We start from the raw sequence: 17,696 nt of genomic DNA on the forward strand, positions 1-17,696 counted from the left end.
TCTTCCACTGCGCACTCCATCTTCCACTGCGCACTCCATCTTCCACTGCGCACTCCATCTTCCACTGCGCGCAGCACCTTTCCATTATGCGCACAACAACCCTTTGACGCGTCTCTTGCCTTTGCGCATCAAGTCTGATCGTTACACCTCTTACACATCTTGGGCATCGAGTGTCTTCTTCTTCATCGGTCAACCATCTTCCACTTCCAACATCAGACTTCATCGACATCAAGACATCTTCTCAAACATCTTTCATACCTCATCAAGGTAAGTGTATCAGTCTTACTCACTCAGCTCTTGCTTCGTCTCACGCCATGCGTAGGCGCCTTTCTTCTGCTACCAACAAGCTGCCGCCTCTTCACTCGCACTGCGCTTTTGATTAAGCATGCCACTACACTCCCGCCACTCGTCAAGACGCAACCTCTCGTCGCTTGCTCTTCGCTTTCTTCAAAAGTGAGTTATCTTCACTTTTGCTGACTTTCTCACTCACAAAAACAGCAATCTAGGACCACCACACTCGACTTTTTCACTTCATTCTGCACATTATACCCACTCTTCCCCTTTTACTTTTACTTTTACTCCACTTCACTTCATCGCACAAGCTGCACACAACAATTCGACTTTTCGCTCCTGCCAACAACAACGACAATTTTTATCGACAGAAACTTCTTCATCATCATCACATTTTTTACGCCAACACCATTTCTTACAACAACGAATCGACATTTTCTTTTGTATCAAGCTCAATTTCTCAACAAAGATCGAGGTTTCGGCACTATCAAGGTCTGTACTTGGTAAAATCCATCTCTCAACTCATCTGACGTTCAACAGGTTCGGGTTCAGGGGTACTATCTTTTGGCACATCAGCGTTCAGCATTTTGGGTTTCTCGTCTCAAACATTCGCTACTCGGGAAAGATGTCTGCTCTCTGTCAACAACGCTCTCACCATTGTTCCAACAGCACACGTCTTGCGAACTACAGCCGTAAAGCGAGATCAGCAGTCCGCCATTCGACTTCTCAGCAACAAGCACATCACCAGCGAGGGCTCTTACTTGCGACGCACCGGCTCATCTCTCCATGCGAAGTACGCGAACCATCCGAGTACAGAAGCCACTCGTTTTCTGCAAAGCACAAAAAGTAAGTTGATCTCAATGGCTCTTGCTCTTCATCAGCACTGCAACTATGATCACTGTTCTGCTTCTTTTTCGATCGCAACCTGCACACATGGCTATCTCAGCGTTCATCTCGATGTGTTTGACTTGGAAAACTTGGGAAAAGCTCCAAAAACACATTCGAGATGGACTGCATATGAGTGCCTGGGTCAGCAGCTTTCGAAGAAGTCAGTTCAAATCAGCGTGCTTTTGTTGAGCAAAGTCAGCGATTTCTTCTGAAACACGAGCAGCCAGGAAACAGTGGCGGACGTCAAGGTTGGGGGACGAAAAAGCAAACATCCCGATTTGACGTATGCTGCTGGCAGAAATCATTTCGCTGATGGTGGTTGAGAGAGCTACAAGGTGTTGAGTTTGAGGAGAGTCTTCTGCATATGGTCACTGGCCAGCTTTGAAGTCGGGTGTTTGGGACAGAAGACTATCTCAGCTGGTTCGCTTGATCAACACTTCTTGGACATTGGTTTGATGGGTAGCGGCTGCAGAGTTGGTCTCTCTACTGGGTGGTGGTGCGCGATTCGAAAGACTTGAGGAGCTTTTTCATCTTCAGAACAAGGAAAGACATGGTTTTTGGGGCTGGCAAACAAACAGGCAAAACAAAACTCAAGGATTTGGGTACGGGCAGGGGCATCTCTTCACAACTTTGAGCATTTTTTGTACTTCAACGTCATGAAGCAGGACTTGGGAGGACAGAAAGGATATTTGAGAACCTGATAGTGCTGGAAAATAACCTCATTCAAACACACTTCTCTTCTTTTTCTTCTTGCTTGTGCATGTAATTCTTCTCCTCTTCATACTTTTCTGTCTCTCAACTCACTGATATCGTTCATGCCGTCCCAATTATAGACACAGTTTGGAATGCAGTGCTTTCGCCACTATCTCCTCATCTTGGTATGTTCATCGTAGAAATCGATCCCCTTTGAAGCTCTTATCTCAGAAAGTCACCGTGAAGATAGGTACTGGTTCGTAAATCTTTTCAAGCTAGATGAACTTATGAGGTTTGCTGGTGAGTATCTGCCTGGGCTGAGGCAGCAGGGAAGGGCCTCACCCTTGTGGACGCATTTAGAAGGATAGTGCCTGAGAATGAACTACTGTCAAGCCGCAGACAGATGCAAGTTAATATCTTCAAGAGATGAAGGAAGGATGACAAGTCTTGGTCATACTTTTTGGGAGAAAGGAAGGGACGACCGTCAGTTGAAGGCAATCATGGGACACCCTGTCATGGCTTGTGCTTTGCAGCTTCACAACGGCAGCAGTGAGTGACGCAGCACTTTGTCGCAAACATTCCTCCGAGACCAAACACACCAGAGATGGCAGACCAACAACTAGAACTAGCCAAGCGGACAAGTACCAAAGGCAAGGTGCCTACTGGTTACGCCGACGAGATTGTCATCAGTGAGACAGCCTTCCGCAACGCCCACCGAGCAGTCGAAGCAAACCACGAGCCGCCGACCAAAAAGCGCAAGAGAGAGGGGAAAGGCGACAGCAGTATCGTCTACGGTGCGGGCGCATACAAGGGACCATGGGCGCGTTATGAAGTCGAAAGACCTGACGACAGTTCAGGCAGTGAAGAGGAGGTCGAGGTCGAGTACGAGGAGGATGAGATTGCGCCGCAGCCTGCAGCTCCGTCAAAGGCTGGCACTGCATATGTTGAGTCGGATGGTTCGAAAGAGACGACCGAGTTCCATGGAAGCCAGCAGTACGACTACCAGGGCAGGACATACATGCATGTACCACAAGATCTGGACATCGATCTACGGGGCGACCTGCCAGACGACTACAAGAACTATGCGCCCAAGAAGTTGCTCCATACCTGGAAGTCACATACCAAGGCCATCACTCAATTACGCTTCTTTCCTGATGCTGGACACCTGCTGCTCTCAGCTTCTGCCGACAGCAAGGTCAAGATTTGGGATGTCTACCACCAGCGAGAGTTGCTGCGTACTTACTCTGGCCACACGAAGTCTGTGTCGGATATCTGCTTCAACTACGATGGTTCTCGCTTCATGACAGGCTCCTTCGACAGACAGATGAAGCTCTGGGACACCGAGACTGGCCAATGTATCAGCCGATTCAGCACTGGTGCCACTCCTCACGTTGTTCGCTTCCAACCTGATCAAAACTCGGCTACCGAATTCCTGGCTGGTATGAGCGACAAGAAAATCGTCCAATTCGACACGAGGACGCCTGGAGAATCACCCATCCAAGAGTACGACCACCACTTGGGTCCAGTCAACACAATCACCTTCTGCGACGAGAACCGTCGTTTCATCACCACTTCAGACGACAAGAGTTTGCGCGCATGGGAATATGGTATCCCCGTGCCCATCAAGTTTGTCGCTGAACCCTACATGTTCCCTATGGTACGCTCAAGTCCACACCCATCTGGCAAATACGTCGCCTTCCAGAGCTCAGATAACCAAATCGTCGTCTATGCATCTACAGAAAGATTCAGACAAAACAGGAAGAAGAGTTATCGTGGGCACAACAATGCCGGTTATGCCATTGATGTGGCTATCAGTCCTGATGGCGGCATGGTTATGTCTGGAGACAGCGGCGGTTACGTGTGCTTCTATGATTGGAAGACGTGCAAGATGTGGCATAAGATCAAGGCGAGTGAGTCTGCTGTTGTCGCTGCACAGTGGCAGCCCAAGGAGACATCCAAGGTTGTTACGGGTGCTTTGGATGGCTTGATCAAGTACTGGGACTAGAGAAATGGGAGAGGGCAATGAATCAATTTATCTCCTGTATCATGGCGACGGAGTCTTGCTTTGCGAGTCTTCCTACTTTCTGTTGCCCTTTTCATCGAACACTAATGGTTTTCCGTCGCACGAATTATAGTGATGCAGTGAATCGATGAATGAATTCTTGATAGGAAGAGAGTAGAACTGAAGTAAGTCAGGATAAGTTGGTCAAAAGTGACGTGCTCGGAGACAATTCTTGGAGGAGCAGCCCCACCAAGGGTCCGAGAGCCATCTGGAGCTTCGCGCGCATGCAACAAGCGACTTGTTTACACCATCCAACAACATGCCCCAGGAAGAGTCGAAACCTATAGACGCTCCTGTCAATCAGGAAGCTGTCAACGATGCCGTCCAGAACCTCAAACTGTCCGATGAACAATCCAAAGAAGGCGACAAGCTGAAAGAGGCCGCCGAGTCGAGCGGAGAAGACAACAACGACGATTCGACACAAGCGCCCGCCAAAAAATCAAAGAAGAAGAAGATCAAGGATGCCGTCTCAAATCTCACCTCCTCCTCCAAGACGCCTGCTGCTCCTACTTCCGCCGAAGACCCGCTACCCGCCTCGACTGTCGACAAACTGTCCGACTCGCAGATCAATGCTCTGGTACAAAGCAATCCTGCCCTGGCCCAGGCCATGCTCAAGGGCGGTTCATCTCTCGATGCCCGTAGCATGCGCGAACTTCTCAAGTCTGTCAGCGCTGCCGACCTGATGACAGGTATGAGCTCGGGAAAGAATGCAAAAGATATGGCCAACTACAAGTTCTGGTCCACCCAGCCCGTCCCTCGCTTCGATGAGAAGGCTGCTTCCGCTGAGAAGTCGGTCGTCGAGGGTCCTATTAAAGAAGTCGATCCTACCAAGGTCTCTACAAAGCCATCTCCTCTGGTTGCCGGTTTTGAGTGGTCTGAAGTTGATCTCTTGGATGAGGCCGAGCTGAAGGAGGTCCAAGAGCTGCTCTGCAACCACTACGTTGAAGATGATGAGGCCATGTTCCGCTTCAACTACCTCAACGAGACTCTCAACTGGGCTCTTAAGGCCCCTGGCTGGCGCAAGTCATGGCACGTTGGTGTGCGTGCCTCCAAATCACGCAAGTTGGTCGCTTTCATCTCTGGTGTGCCCGTACGACTCAATGTTCGCGGTAATGTTATCAACACAGCAGAGATCAACTTCCTCTGTGTTCACAAGAAGCTCCGCAGCAAGCGTCTTGCTCCTGTTCTTATCATGGAAATTACTCGTCGCTGCAACCTCGAAGGTATCTACCAGGCCATCTACACCGCTGGTGTTGTCTTGCCCAAGCCTGTGGCCAGCTGCCGCTACTTCCACCGTGCTCTTGACTGGGAAAAGCTCTACAACGTTGGCTTCAGCCCGCTTCCTCATGGCAGCACTAAGATGCGCCAGATCTCGAAGTACCGTCTGCCAGAGCGCACTGTAACTCCCGGCCTCCGCTTGATGCGTGCAGAAGACGCCGACCAAGTCACAGACCTGCTGCAACGTTACATGAAGCGTGTCAAGATGGCTCAAGAATTCAACAAAGAAGAAGTCCTGCACTGGTTCGTCGACAAAGAGACCGACCCAAAGAGCAGCAAGCGTGTCGTCTGGACATATGTCGTCGAAGATAACAACAAGAAGATCACCGACTTCTTCAGCTTTTACAGCCTGGAAAGCTCTGTGATTCATAACGCTAGCCACCAGAGCACAATCCGCGCTGCCTACCTCTTCTACTATGCTACCGAAAGTGCCTTTGAAAAACAAAACGACGAGGATGATGTCCTCAAGGCCCGTCTCAACTTGCTGGTCAAGGACGCCTTGATTCTCGCCAAACAGGTAAGCTACCCACTTCTCACCCCACATCTTTTCAAGACAAAATCACTAACATGTCCATCCAAAGGCCAAATTCGACGTCTTTAACGCCCTCACACTCCTCGATAACCCTCTCTTCCTTTCCGATCAAAAGTTCGGCCCTGGAGATGGTCAACTCCACTATTACCTTTTCAACTACCGTACCGCTGACTTGCCTTCTGGTGTCGACTCCAAGAACCAAGTCGATGCTAGACAGCGCGGTGGTGTGGGTGTTGTCATGCTGTAGAAGAGGATTCAAACACCTTGCTTCTTCTGCATGCCACATGCCTTTCCTCTAGCAGCAATGTATAAGAGAGACAGAAAATAAAAGACGCTTAAAACAATTCGAATCGTAACCTCTTCTCACAGGCGCAGCCTTTCATGAGTAGAACAGCTTGACATGACACCTTTTTTTTCCGATTGTTTTCTGCGCGACCCTTGTCCATTTCTTTTTTTGCGTGTCAAATGTGTCTTCTGCTTTTTGTTCTTCCCATTCTCCTAGCGAAGCTGATGTGTTTGTTAGAAGTGAACGAACTTAAGCGAGAAGAAGCAACGCAGAATTATGCTACAACACCCGAGCCCCGGGTTGACAGCAAAGTTCTTTCATTCCAACACCCCGACCAATGTTTTTTTGCTCCGCACTGCTTCTCGTCTATATGACAAATGCCTTTAGATGGCAGGCTCTTTCCTCGCCAAGACGTCTCGATCTAACATTGGTCATCAACAAACTCATACTTACTCACACTGGTCACACAACTGGAACAAAAGCACTGATAACTCGAATGTTGTCAGAGGAAAGAGAAAAAATTTCCGCTGCTCGTGTATATAAGCTCTCCATAACCCCCAGGTCCTCCCTTCCAGCCTAAGAATATCTGTAATCATGTCTCCAAAGAAAGTATTGATCCTTCGATAATAATAATGTCATCAACGCGATGTGGCATCCACCTTGTTAAGGAATGCCTAGCAAAGAGACCAATGATGAGGACATCCAAGCATCGACTGGTTTTGACATGGTCGATTGAGGTCGGTCCGTGTTCGAAACCGCGGTGTGATATCTGTGCTGAGGTCGAACGTGTCTGGGTTGTATCCTACGACTGCGGATGATAGTTGTTGACTACAAGAGACTCGTGCATCTGCAGTGAGGCAAAGAGGTATGCAGCTGTTACGTCTGCTAAGATGTATTGCAGACTTCGACTTGATCATACCTTCCCTTCGTTGGAATTGGTGACGCGCCAGTATGCAATCAACACTCGAGGTCAACCAGCTATTCGAAAGCCATCTATTCAAGCAGGAACTCAGAATGATACTCGAATATCAGACTCCTGCGCTCTTGCTATTCTGACCAGTGTCTTGACCACACGTTACGATAAGTTTGCCATCGGATGCCGTATCATGCTAAGCATTATTCTACCTCATCATTATCATCTGTTTGTCCTACAAGTCAATTATCAAGTACTTTAATTCTCCCAGCGTACACATCCCTCGAGCAGCTGGTGAACTTCCTGCTGGGCTTGAACCACGAGCAAATTACGTTTCTCGATATTTTGAACGCCATCATTCTTAGGACGAAGCAAGCTTATATTCCTACGTGATCACTTAGATCATACAATCAAAAAGCGGAGAAAAGAGTTATTACGTCTTCATCTATGCTAACCTTTCTTTCCTGACTGCAAAGCTACTAGTAGAATCTTACTGAGTTGCACAGTTTCCGAGATGAGACATTTTGCCTAGGGATTTTGTGTACAGATGTTATGGTTGTAAGCAAGACAGCAAGGAATGGTGAGTTAGAGATCTTGGATGTAGTTGTGTAGGTTATGATTATCATGCCGAAAGCATACCAACACAGCAGCGAGATAGAAAGACGACAATCCGCTTGTGAGAACATGACCAGCGAGAAGCACGATGAAATCGAGTGCGTTTCATTCTAGATATCTCATGAACCGTCTCAAAACTACAGTCCATTTGCAGAGGTACTCCGTACCAACCCTGCTCTTCTCTGCCATTCATCTCCTCTGTAAGCTATGCAGACCATTCTCGCATCGTCTTTGGCAGCGTCTGGGCCGCCATAATGGTATCTGACTTATGAAAGCTGCAATAAACACGATTAGCAAATACCACATACCAATCAGCGAGGCGACATTTCTTACCAAGGTGTTCAACGTCTTTCATACCTGACCATATACTGTCTCTTTGATCTTGTTCACTCTCTTCGATATACGATTATGCATGATACACATACAAGATCAGTATTTAGTCAGTGCTGTATGATAGAGGTGTTAAACGTCAACAGAGCTTGGTGACATAGTTTCTGTCTTGGACGTGATACTCACATGATGCGAATCGTCTTTGTGTGTCTTCAGCAACCATTTTTTCTCCTTAAAACTCCACTGACCGAGACACTGGCCGCTCTTAGTAGCGACAGCAATTCCCCTCGTCGTCTTTCTCGCGTTCCGAAGTCTTCAGACACCACCACTGCTTGGTCTAGTAGGCATCCTATCTCATGGCGCCTCTTCCTTCAAGTCCTCAAGACGTTTGACTAGCTGTCTGCCGACTTCCAGACCCTTTAGATCTGGCCTCTCTGCTTTTGTAGCTGGCTCATTTCGTTTTTTGAGTTCTTCTTCTTGCTTAGTAAGTGCCTCCTCCCACTTGCTGAGGTTGTCTCCCTGCTCGCTGAGTACGTGCCCCCACTTGCTGAGTATCTCCTCCTGCTTCTCCAGGTTGAATACCCACTGGTGCAGGAGTTTCGCGGTTTTGAGCTGGAGTTCCTCGCATTTGAGCCTTTCTTTAGAAAAGATTTGTGTGTAAGCCTTGTGCATGAACCAGATCTCTTGTGCGATGATGCTGGTAAAGGCAACTAAGTTGATGACCTTAAAGACGATTGGCCAAGACGAGTGCTTGGCTGCGAGAATGTCATATGTGTACATGAAGCCGAGGGCGGACGCCAGGATCAAAGACAAGGAGCAACCGTACATGGCATAGACATTGGTTCTGGCCAGCGTATTGATGAAGCAGAACATGAAAGCAATTGCGAGACAGCTCAGAGTATCTTCCAGCAAGGCATTGAAGCTCTCGGAGGCGGTGATGGCGTGTGGGTTTGGCATGATCGCAGTGCTTGTATGGTGTCGATGCGGGAAATTGAGTGAAAGCGATACAGCCTGGTGATGGTTAAGCGGCGCGGACAACAGAGTGAAGTTGTGGATCGTTAATCAGACTGTAGTTTTACTCTCTTTCCTCATGTGTGTCGACTCCACTTGTGCGAAGAGCTGATGCAGAATGTGTGGTTGCTGCGCAGATTCTGTGGATGGAAGGTGCGTGTTTGGTAGTTGCTTCTAGAATTGTGCTGTGAACGGAAAGTGCGTTTGCTAATGGTTGCGTTCAGAAGTGCAAACAAGGTTGTTTTAATACTTCATCGGACAATCACACAACGAAATATTTCTGGAAGGTGCAAGCAGTCAACAGATCATCCTAAAGATGAAGTAAAAAACACGGAGAGGGTGGTGCGTGGAAGAACTATGTCCTGGAGCGAATGCCCTTGATGAAGAAGCTTAAATCTTTCTTCGTCATTGGTGAGAATTGAACCTTGTGACCAGCTAGTTCACAGCTCACATATGGGTGTTTAAGACTTAAGCTTTTGTACTTAAGGCTTTCCAGGTGTGCAGCTAATCGCGACACCATTCAGAAACCTCATGAGGCAGAGTATAACTGGTGAGCGCTCAGTGACCACGAAAGAAATCAGAGTTGAAAGCCTGCCTTGATGGTTGGCAGGCACAAACAAGGAGCTGGGCTCTGGAGATCTTTCTGTGATCAAGTCGATCTAGGTAGCTCCTTCCATTGCTCTCAGCCAATACCCATAAATCAGAGCGTTAGGTCTAGACAGTCGAGAAATAAGATGATGTTTTGGTCGGTTCATTGAGATCGAGGTCCGAGGGATTTTCTTATTGAGCACCAGATACAGAAATGTAATTCGGCTTATTGATGCCAGGATTCGGCCTACCAAGACAACTTTCTGACAACATTTATCCAGGCACACAAAGCCAGATTCATGCCCAGAGACAAATGGCGCGAGTCCAATACTGGCTGCCAAGGCCGTTCCTTGTGTTGATCGCGAGTAATGTTGCCTTGCCAATCTCCTCGTCGTAGTTCGAACGTATCTGCGAGAGACATTCTTTGAGACTTTATTGTCGAGTCTTCGAGGTCAGCCCTCGTCAAGGGTATACTGTCAGCCATGGCCAATGTGTGGTCCTTTGTCAAGTCTTATTGATATACTGTTGCAACGCTAAAAAGCCAGCGAAACAACATATAAGAGACCATATCACCATCGATTGACCAATTACTCACCATTAGAGTTACTTCTACATTCTCTTTCTTCAAACCTCACGAGATTCGTCATGAAGTTCACCACCATTGCCCTCGCCGGCTTGGCCACCGTCGCCATGGCCTCCCCTGCCGCTGAGGCCAATCCTGCACCTCAGCCTGAGGCTGCTGCTGACCCAGCCTTCTCCTCTTGGGGTAAGAAGTACAACCCCCACCTCTGGAACGGATGGGGAGACGCTCCTGGACAAGTCTACCGTCGTGAGGCCAACCCCGCTTTCTCTTCTTGGGGCAAGAAGTACAACCCTCACCTTTGGAATGGCTGGGGAGACGCCCCAGGCCAGGTCTACCGCCGTGAGGCCAACCCTGCTTTCTCCTCGTGGGGCAAGAAATACAACCCCCATCTCTGGAATGGCTGGGGTGATGCTCCTGGACAAGTTTACCGCCGTGAGGCCGATCCTGCTTTCTCCTCGTGGGGCAAGAAGTACAACCCACACCTCTGGAACGGCTGGGGCGATGCTCCTGGCCAAGTCTACCGTCGTGAGGCTGAGGCTACTGGCACTGCCTCTACCACCGCAACTGCCAAGCCTGCTGAGACTGGCACTACTGAGGAGGAAGAGAAGGCCAACTTCAACGACTTTGAGCGTCGTGACCCTGCATTCTCCTCTTGGGGCAAGAAGTACAACCCTCATCTTTGGAACGGCTGGGGTGATGCTCCCGGTCAAGTCTACTAAACCTGGTCGACCAAGCTGAAAGAGTAGTGTGTTCGTGCTAGAACTTGGCTGTAGCTGGCCATTGCTGGTTTGCCTAGGCCAACGATTTTTTTTTTCTATTTCTTTTTCATATTTCGCGTTGTCGGAGGGGAATATGCTGCACCTCTGGCATGTCTTTTGAGGAAATGAAATATTCAAACGTTACTCGATATACGTACGATTTTGCTGAGATGAGATAATACTGCTCGTGTCTGACTGCTATGGGTCAATGACGATGTGAACACTTATGTGAACTTTTATTTGAATTGTTTTTGGTTGCATGAATAGAAGATGAGGTCCATATAGGGAGGTACAATTCTGTGACAGACTGCCTGGACATTAATTTGGCGATCAAGCAGGTTGAGCAGAGGCCGGACATGAATAAGATAAGCGCCGATAGGACTGTCCTCACAGAAAAGGTGTTGAAAAACTCATTGCGCAGGCATGAATCTAGTCATAGAATGTGGTGACCGGACTTCGCACAACGGGGTTGGCCGCCAGTGATACACGATGGTTGCGACACGGGTACGAAGCTGCCGGAGTGTGAGCAATCTCCGCTCAGGCCGGTACACACATTGATATGGTCAAGGAAAGAAGCAAAGAGAAGATAATGCGCAGTGCAGTATGGACGACGGGCGGGCCCAACATTCTGGCGGTCCTGCGGCTGGCGATATGGCTCAGCAGATAGATGTCACGTTATTGTAGTGGAACACGCAGAACAGACTTGAATTCATGTTGTGAATGTCGTGATGGACAGGTGAAGCAAGCTCTCAGCTCTCAGCAACAGCTCACTCGGCCCGATCACGGCGGGTAGCTCTCGCTGGAAAGGTGAAGAAAGGTGAGTCGACGTCCGATGGCCTGTGCTCAGGCTGCAGCAGCTTTGTTGGGTGGGTGCTTAGGAGGGGTTGAGGGCGCGTTCAAAAAGTCCTGCTGTCGTCCACCAACAACCTCTCTCTTCCCTTTCAACATCAACAAACCATATCACAAATGTAAGAACTACCTTCCTCCACCTTTCCGGGAACTCTAGGAGCTTGACACGGTCGTCAATTGCGGGGAATGTTCGGCCATGTCGACCATCGAGCTTCACCTCTCCGTTTCTGCCCGAAATCAATCAACACCACGGCTTGACCCTGCTATAGCCGAGGACTCTATCTTGCTTCGCTATTGAGCATCGAGCATCGATCCGGAGCTACCGCATCGTCCTCCTTTCATAAATCCCCGCGTTACCGCCCTCACAGCTTCCCGGACCCTAAACTGACCCTCCCCTCCCAGCATCATGCCTATCCAGAAGATCCACGCCCGCCAGGTCTACGACTCGCGCGGTAACCCAACTGTGGAAGTTGACCTCGGTGAGCCTGAAACGTACATTTCTGCTATTTGCGGCGCCAATTGCTGACTTTCTGGCCATCTTAGTCACCGAGAGCGGTCTTCACCGTGCCATTGTCCCCTCCGGTGCTTCTACCGGCTCCCACGAGGCCTGCGAGCTCCGTGACGGCGACAAGAGCAAGTGGGGCGGCAAGGGTGTCCTCAAGGCCGTCGCCAACGTCAACGATGTCATTGCTCCCGCCCTTATCAAGGAGAACCTCGACGTCAAGGACCAGAGCGCCATTGACGACTTCATGAACAAGCTTGATGGCACCACCAACAAGACCAAGCTCGGTGCCAACGCCATTCTCGGTGTCTCCATGGCCGTCGCTAAGGCCGCCGCTGCCGAGAAGCGTGTCCCCCTCTACGCCCACATCTCCGACCTCGCCGGCACCAAGAAGCCCTACGTCCTCCCTGTTCCCTTCATGAACGTCCTCAACGGTGGCTCCCACGCCGGTGGCCGTCTCGCTTTCCAGGAGTTCATGATCGTTCCTTCGTAAGTTCTGCCTCTTTGACATCTTCAGTCTGAATATTGGCTGACTCCTATGTCCAGGGACGCTCCTACCTTCACCGAGGCCATGCGCTGGGGTGCTGAGGTCTACCAGAAGCTGAAGGCTCTTGCCAAGAAGAAGTACGGCCAGTCTGCCGGCAACGTCGGTGACGAGGGTGGTGTTGCCCCTGATATTCAGACCGCCGAGGAGGCTCTCCAGCTCATCACCGAGGCCATTGAGCAGGCCGGCTACTCTGGCAAGATGAACATTGCCATGGACGTTGCCTCGTCCGAGTTCTACAAGGCCGACGCCAAGAAGTACGACCTCGACTTCAAGAACCCCGACTCCGACTCCTCCAAGTGGGTTACCTACGAGCAGCTTGCCGACCAGTACAAGGAGCTCGCCTCCAAGTACCCCATTGTCTCCATCGAGGACCCCTTCGCTGAGGACGACTGGGAGGCCTGGACCTACTTCTCCAAGGTCTACGAGCACCAGATTGTTGGTGACGACTTGACCGTCACCAACCCCGCTTTCATCAAGAAGGCCATTGAGACCAAGGCTTGCAACGCCCTCCTCCTCAAGGTCAACCAGATCGGTACCATCACCGAGGCCATCCAGGCTGCCAAGGACGCCTTCGGTGCCAACTGGGGTGTCATGGTTTCTCACCGCTCTGGTGAGACTGAGGATGTCACCATTGCTGACATCGTTGTCGGTCTCCGTGCCGGCCAGATCAAGACTGGTGCTCCCGCCAGATCTGAGCGTCTTGCCAAGCTCAACCAGATCCTCCGTATCGAGGAGGAGCTCGGTGACAACGCTGTCTACGCCGGATCCAAGTTCCGCACCTCTGTCAACATGTAAATTCGCATTGAATGACACAGGAGTAAAAACGGACGGCGGACAGCCAGGTTTTCTTTATTGCACAAACGTTATATCCCCTTTTTCAAAAATTTGACGACGACAAGAATCAAACACAGTTCAAACACATCTACTTGTACTTGCCTGACTGATATACGTGACATGTGGTGATCGTGAGCCAAAATTAATGAGGTGCTGCATAATTAAATTGTGCAAGTCGCGGAGTCGGCGTTTTGCTTGGCACCTGCGGCGGACTTTTGAAAGTTGACGGGCACTTGAGCACGCATGCGTGGTATAGGCAGTCCCTTTGTCGCCATGTCTGGATCAATCTGTCTGCGGTGCCTGGCCAGGCCGGCAGTAGGCACACTAGAGCAAAGCTCGCTACGAATCACAGCACAAGCGACAGCAGCATTTTCGACCAGCGCCGCTCTGGAAGCCAACTCTGCCGTCAAGAAGAAGAGCGTCGCCGTCGCCAAACCCGGCCGTGGAGCCAACGCCTCGTTTAGCAAGCAAGGAAAACTCAGAAAGGGACAAGCTGGAGGAAGAACGGGTAAACCGCCGGGAGAGGGCGAGCGCAAGGCTATGCGCAAGAGAGTTGTTCTGTCCAACACCAACGCCGTCGAGGTCCAGGGTCTAGACAACCTTTCGGCCGCCAACATCCACGATGCTGCTATTGAGGGTCAGGTCTTGGGTCTCAGCAACGAGGTCATTGATGCTCTGCGCGCAACTGAGGCTTTCAAGCCTACCCAAGGATGGAGCCTTTTCAGAAGACCGGCGACTCTGGTGCGCAAGGAGACGGCCGAACTTGCCAGGTTGATGCAGGAGATTGAGGCCAAGAAGACTTCTGTGCGTCGTGTTATGTACGGAGAGCGTGGCTCAGGAAAGAGTGTTTTGGCTCTGCAGGCCAAGGCCATGGCTCTGCTCAAGGGCTGGATCGTTGTACACATTCCCGAGGGTAAGCGCATTGCAGAAGAGAACGAAGCGGAAGAGAGATTCAGAGTATACTGACTACTTGTACAGCCAAAGAATTGATCCTCGGAAACTCGTCCTACGCACCCTCCAACGAACCCGGCGTCTACAACCAACCTCATTTCACAGCAGCCCTGCTGGCCCAAATCGCCAAAGCTAACCACACAGTCCTCTCAAAGCTGCGCCTATCACAAAAGCACGAGCTGTCCATTCCTGTCCAGCAAAACATCTCTCTCGACCGCTTCGCCATGATGGGCGCCCAAGACCCAGAAATCGCCTGCGAAATCTACAACGCGCTCTGGGCCGAATTGACCGCTCCCTCTAAAGACGGCGAGGGTCTTTCCCGTCCCCCTGTCGTTTTCACCATCGACTCTGTTGCCCACATTATGCGCGACTCAGCATACATGAACCCAGACGTCCAGCCCATCCACGCTCACGACCTGGCCATCGTAAAGCACTTCTTCAGCCTGCTGTCGGGCAAGCAGACTCTTCCCAATGGAGGTATGATCTTCGCCGCCGACTCTGGCAGCAACAGACCCTCAATCCCTGGCTTCGACCACGCCGTGGCTCGCAATGCCGCCCTCGCACAGAAGAAAGAAGTTCCCCAATGGGATCCTTGGGTCAAGGTTGACCAGCGAACCATTGACGTTTTGAACGGCGTCGATGTCTGGCAGATCAAGGGCTTGAGCAGAGAGGAGGCACGCAGCATCATGGAATACTATGCCAAGAGCGGTATGTTGCGTCAAACCGTCAACGACAACTTGGTTGCAGAGAAGTGGACATTGAGTGGCGGTGGTATCGTTGGCGAGCTCGAGAAGGGCACTGTCAAGACTCGCATCTAGGAGGATTATGATATCCTTTGGATGTAAGATGTATTTCTGTATGTATTATTCTACTTGTACAATTTGCGCAAGGCTGCAAAAAATATTGAAAGGCGTTCTTCATGATTATCCCTTCGTCCTTCTTTCCATTGGTCAAGATCACGGCTCGTCAACATCAGCTAGCAGCATCCCTGTGCCCAGATTCATGGTCATCAAAGAGACACTATTTTGACAGACTAGAATCACGTTATGAGAAACTACTTGACAAGACTCAGGTTGAAGGACATAGGTATTAGGTTGCTATGGATTCTTGATTCACAATGTTGTGTTGTGCTTCAAAACCATTATCACACTCAAGTCGAGACGTGCTGAGGATCTGGCTGTGCCTGAGCCTCAACAGGCTTTTCGATCGCACTGTGCTGAGTGGCCTCTGAGATATCGGCAGGCTTCTCAGACTTCTCGGGTACGGTCTGTTGGAGAGCTTGTGCCTGAGGTCCCGCAGGTTCTTCGTGCTTGTCGGATGAGATTGACGGAGTTTGAGTCTGACTCTTAGCAGAAATTGTAGGTTTCTCGGACTTTTCAGGTGTACTCTGCTGGTCAGCTTGTGCCTGAGGCTTTGCAGGTTCCTCGTGCTTCTCTGATGAGATTGGCGGTGGAGATTGAGTCTGACTCGTGGCGGGTATTTCAGGCTTCTCAGATGGAATGGGCTGAAGGGCCTGTGGCTGCAAGACGAGCAATACTTCAGACTTTTCGGCCGGAATGTGCTGGGGAGTCTGTTGTGTCTCGACAGGTCTTTCGACCTTCTCGGGCATCTGTGTTTGAACTTCAGCTGGCACGGTAGGCTTCTCCAGCAGTGTGTGCTGTAGAGCCTGCGCCTGAGTATCGAGATGTTCTGGAGACTTCTCAGGTGGGTCGTACTGATGAGTCTGCTGGACACTGACAGGTGTTTTGGACTTCGCAGTCAAGGGGTGTTGAGCAGTTGATACCTGGGTCTCGGGAGCATGTCCGGTTCTGACAGACGGAATGTGCTGAGGGTTCTGTGTCTGGCTCGTGGCAAGCCCTCCATGCTCTGCAAGCACGTGGTGTTGCGCAACAATTTGTTGATGCATATCAACAGGTCCTTCATGGTGCTCATATGAAACGTGCGAGAGGTTTTGTGGGTCAGTCGAGCCTCCAGCTTTCAGATGATCTCTGCTCTTCAAGTTGCTCAAGTCTTGCTTGAAATCCTCCCACCATGCTGCGCTTCGAAGCTTGGTCTTGTTATCATCTTCCTAGGATTTGCCTTCGTGATCGTAGTCGTCGTCGTTATCGTCTTCGTCAGGATCACTCTCAACGCCGTAACCGTCAATGCCAACAGTCTCGCCTCTCTTCTCACGCGCCAGGTTTTGCTGGTGCCATTTCTGGTAGCGGTGAGGTGTGTCGACATCGCGATGGTATACTCTGACGTCGTAATGTTCCGGCCATACGGGCAACTTGGCCAGCTCCTCAGCAACAGCTGTACTGCGATGACGACCTCTGACGCAGGCCACTGCGACACTGATTTCAATCATGTGAACACTGTTGTCGTGACAATCTTTCAGTAGCGCTCTTCGGGTTTCTTCAGTCTTGAAGATCTGAGGTTGAGCTTCGGCAAGTAATTCGTGAAAGACGGGATCTGCACGTAGGTTCTTGCGAAGGCCTTCGCAACGACCATCGAAGGCTTTGCGGATCTCAGATGGTGGATTGATGAGGCGGCGAGCGTTGATGTGAACGTCAGGCTTGAAATCAAGTGGTGGACCTTTGAGAGCATAGCTCATGATGCTGAGAATGGTGTTTTTTGGGTGAGTGGTATTGGTGTTAGAGAACATTGCAGAGTACGTATGAATGAAAGGATGATCAAAGTAAGAAGGATTGATAAGGTCTGACGGTGCTACTCCTGTTGATCGATGCAAAGAGGAATTGGTTTCTGTCGTATTTCAAACCCGGAGAAATAGGATTGGAGAAGTTGGAAAGCACGATGCTGGCCCGCAAACACTTACACTTGCCTTTCGATGTCATGCGGCTGTCATTGCCTTTTGGCGTGGAAGCAATACATACCCGCTGTTAGTCCAGCGTAACGACCAAGTCCCTATCATACTTAGACCGCAGCAGGCTTGTGCATCATCAGATCTCAGTCATGCTGGCCCCTATCGTCATAGTGTTCTTTGAGTAGACAAGAGAGGTCTTTTTGCATCTCAAGGCCTCTGTCGATCTTGTGGATGCCGAGGTTCTTCCTGCGACCTATCTTCCAGTGTTGATCGGGACATGTCATTCCAAGTTTCTGACAACATCAGCAGCACCAATCATGCGCCTCCAGTCAGCAAGTCACTCCTTCAGGTCTGATCGCCATGGTATGCATGGTTGCGAAGG

The 17,696-nt window shown here is 50.3% G+C and overlaps 8 protein-coding genes across 8 annotated transcripts; 5 read left to right on the forward strand and 3 right to left on the reverse strand.

Moving 5' to 3' along the window:
- Nucleotides 1-2,387: 2,387 nt before the first annotated feature.
- M437DRAFT_74998 (WD40 repeat-like protein) lies at nt 2,388-3,877 on the forward strand (the record flags this gene model as incomplete). The annotated part of the gene is made up of 2 exons (XM_041026335.1): nt 2,388-2,394; nt 2,484-3,877. 2 exons carry the CDS (start codon nt 2,388-2,390, stop codon nt 3,875-3,877), a joined length of 1,401 nt encoding a protein of 466 aa, XP_040880122.1.
- Nucleotides 3,878-4,193: 316 nt separating this feature from the next.
- Nucleotides 4,194-5,991, forward strand: M437DRAFT_48078 (Glycylpeptide N-tetradecanoyltransferase; the record flags this gene model as incomplete). The annotated part of the gene is made up of 2 exons (XM_041021590.1): nt 4,194-5,729; nt 5,794-5,991. The coding sequence occupies 2 exons, from the start codon at nt 4,194-4,196 to the stop codon at nt 5,989-5,991; spliced, it is 1,734 nt and encodes a 577-aa protein (XP_040880123.1).
- A 2,251-nt stretch (nt 5,992-8,242) lies between these two features.
- M437DRAFT_65706 (uncharacterized protein) lies at nt 8,243-8,845 on the reverse strand (the record flags this gene model as incomplete). The annotated part of the gene is made up of 1 exon (XM_041024626.1): nt 8,243-8,845. One exon carries the CDS (start codon nt 8,843-8,845, stop codon nt 8,243-8,245), a length of 603 nt encoding a protein of 200 aa, XP_040880124.1.
- A 1,287-nt stretch (nt 8,846-10,132) lies between these two features.
- M437DRAFT_84141 (uncharacterized protein) lies at nt 10,133-10,789 on the forward strand (the record flags this gene model as incomplete). The annotated part of the gene is made up of 1 exon (XM_041028053.1): nt 10,133-10,789. One exon carries the CDS (start codon nt 10,133-10,135, stop codon nt 10,787-10,789), a length of 657 nt encoding a protein of 218 aa, XP_040880125.1.
- Nucleotides 10,790-12,083: 1,294 nt separating this feature from the next.
- On the forward strand, nt 12,084-13,521 carry M437DRAFT_47591 (Allergen Alt a 6; the record flags this gene model as incomplete). The annotated part of the gene is made up of 3 exons (XM_041021482.1): nt 12,084-12,156; nt 12,221-12,668; nt 12,726-13,521. 3 exons carry the CDS (start codon nt 12,084-12,086, stop codon nt 13,519-13,521), a joined length of 1,317 nt encoding a protein of 438 aa, XP_040880126.1.
- Nucleotides 13,522-13,833: 312 nt separating this feature from the next.
- On the forward strand, nt 13,834-15,329 carry M437DRAFT_47673 (uncharacterized protein; the record flags this gene model as incomplete). The annotated part of the gene is made up of 2 exons (XM_041021503.1): nt 13,834-14,473; nt 14,539-15,329. 2 exons carry the CDS (start codon nt 13,834-13,836, stop codon nt 15,327-15,329), a joined length of 1,431 nt encoding a protein of 476 aa, XP_040880127.1.
- Nucleotides 15,330-15,661: 332 nt separating this feature from the next.
- Nucleotides 15,662-16,417, reverse strand: M437DRAFT_84144 (uncharacterized protein; the record flags this gene model as incomplete). The annotated part of the gene is made up of 1 exon (XM_041028054.1): nt 15,662-16,417. The coding sequence occupies one exon, from the start codon at nt 16,415-16,417 to the stop codon at nt 15,662-15,664; it is 756 nt and encodes a 251-aa protein (XP_040880128.1).
- A 162-nt stretch (nt 16,418-16,579) lies between these two features.
- M437DRAFT_84145 (uncharacterized protein) lies at nt 16,580-17,104 on the reverse strand (the record flags this gene model as incomplete). The annotated part of the gene is made up of 1 exon (XM_041028055.1): nt 16,580-17,104. The coding sequence occupies one exon, from the start codon at nt 17,102-17,104 to the stop codon at nt 16,580-16,582; it is 525 nt and encodes a 174-aa protein (XP_040880129.1).
- Nucleotides 17,105-17,696: the final 592 nt, after the last annotated feature.

The sequence above is a fragment of the Aureobasidium melanogenum genome, assembly GCF_000721775.1.
Source record: "Aureobasidium melanogenum CBS 110374 unplaced genomic scaffold scaffold_9, whole genome shotgun sequence".
Taxonomy (NCBI): Eukaryota; Fungi; Ascomycota; class Dothideomycetes; order Dothideales; family Saccotheciaceae; genus Aureobasidium; species Aureobasidium melanogenum.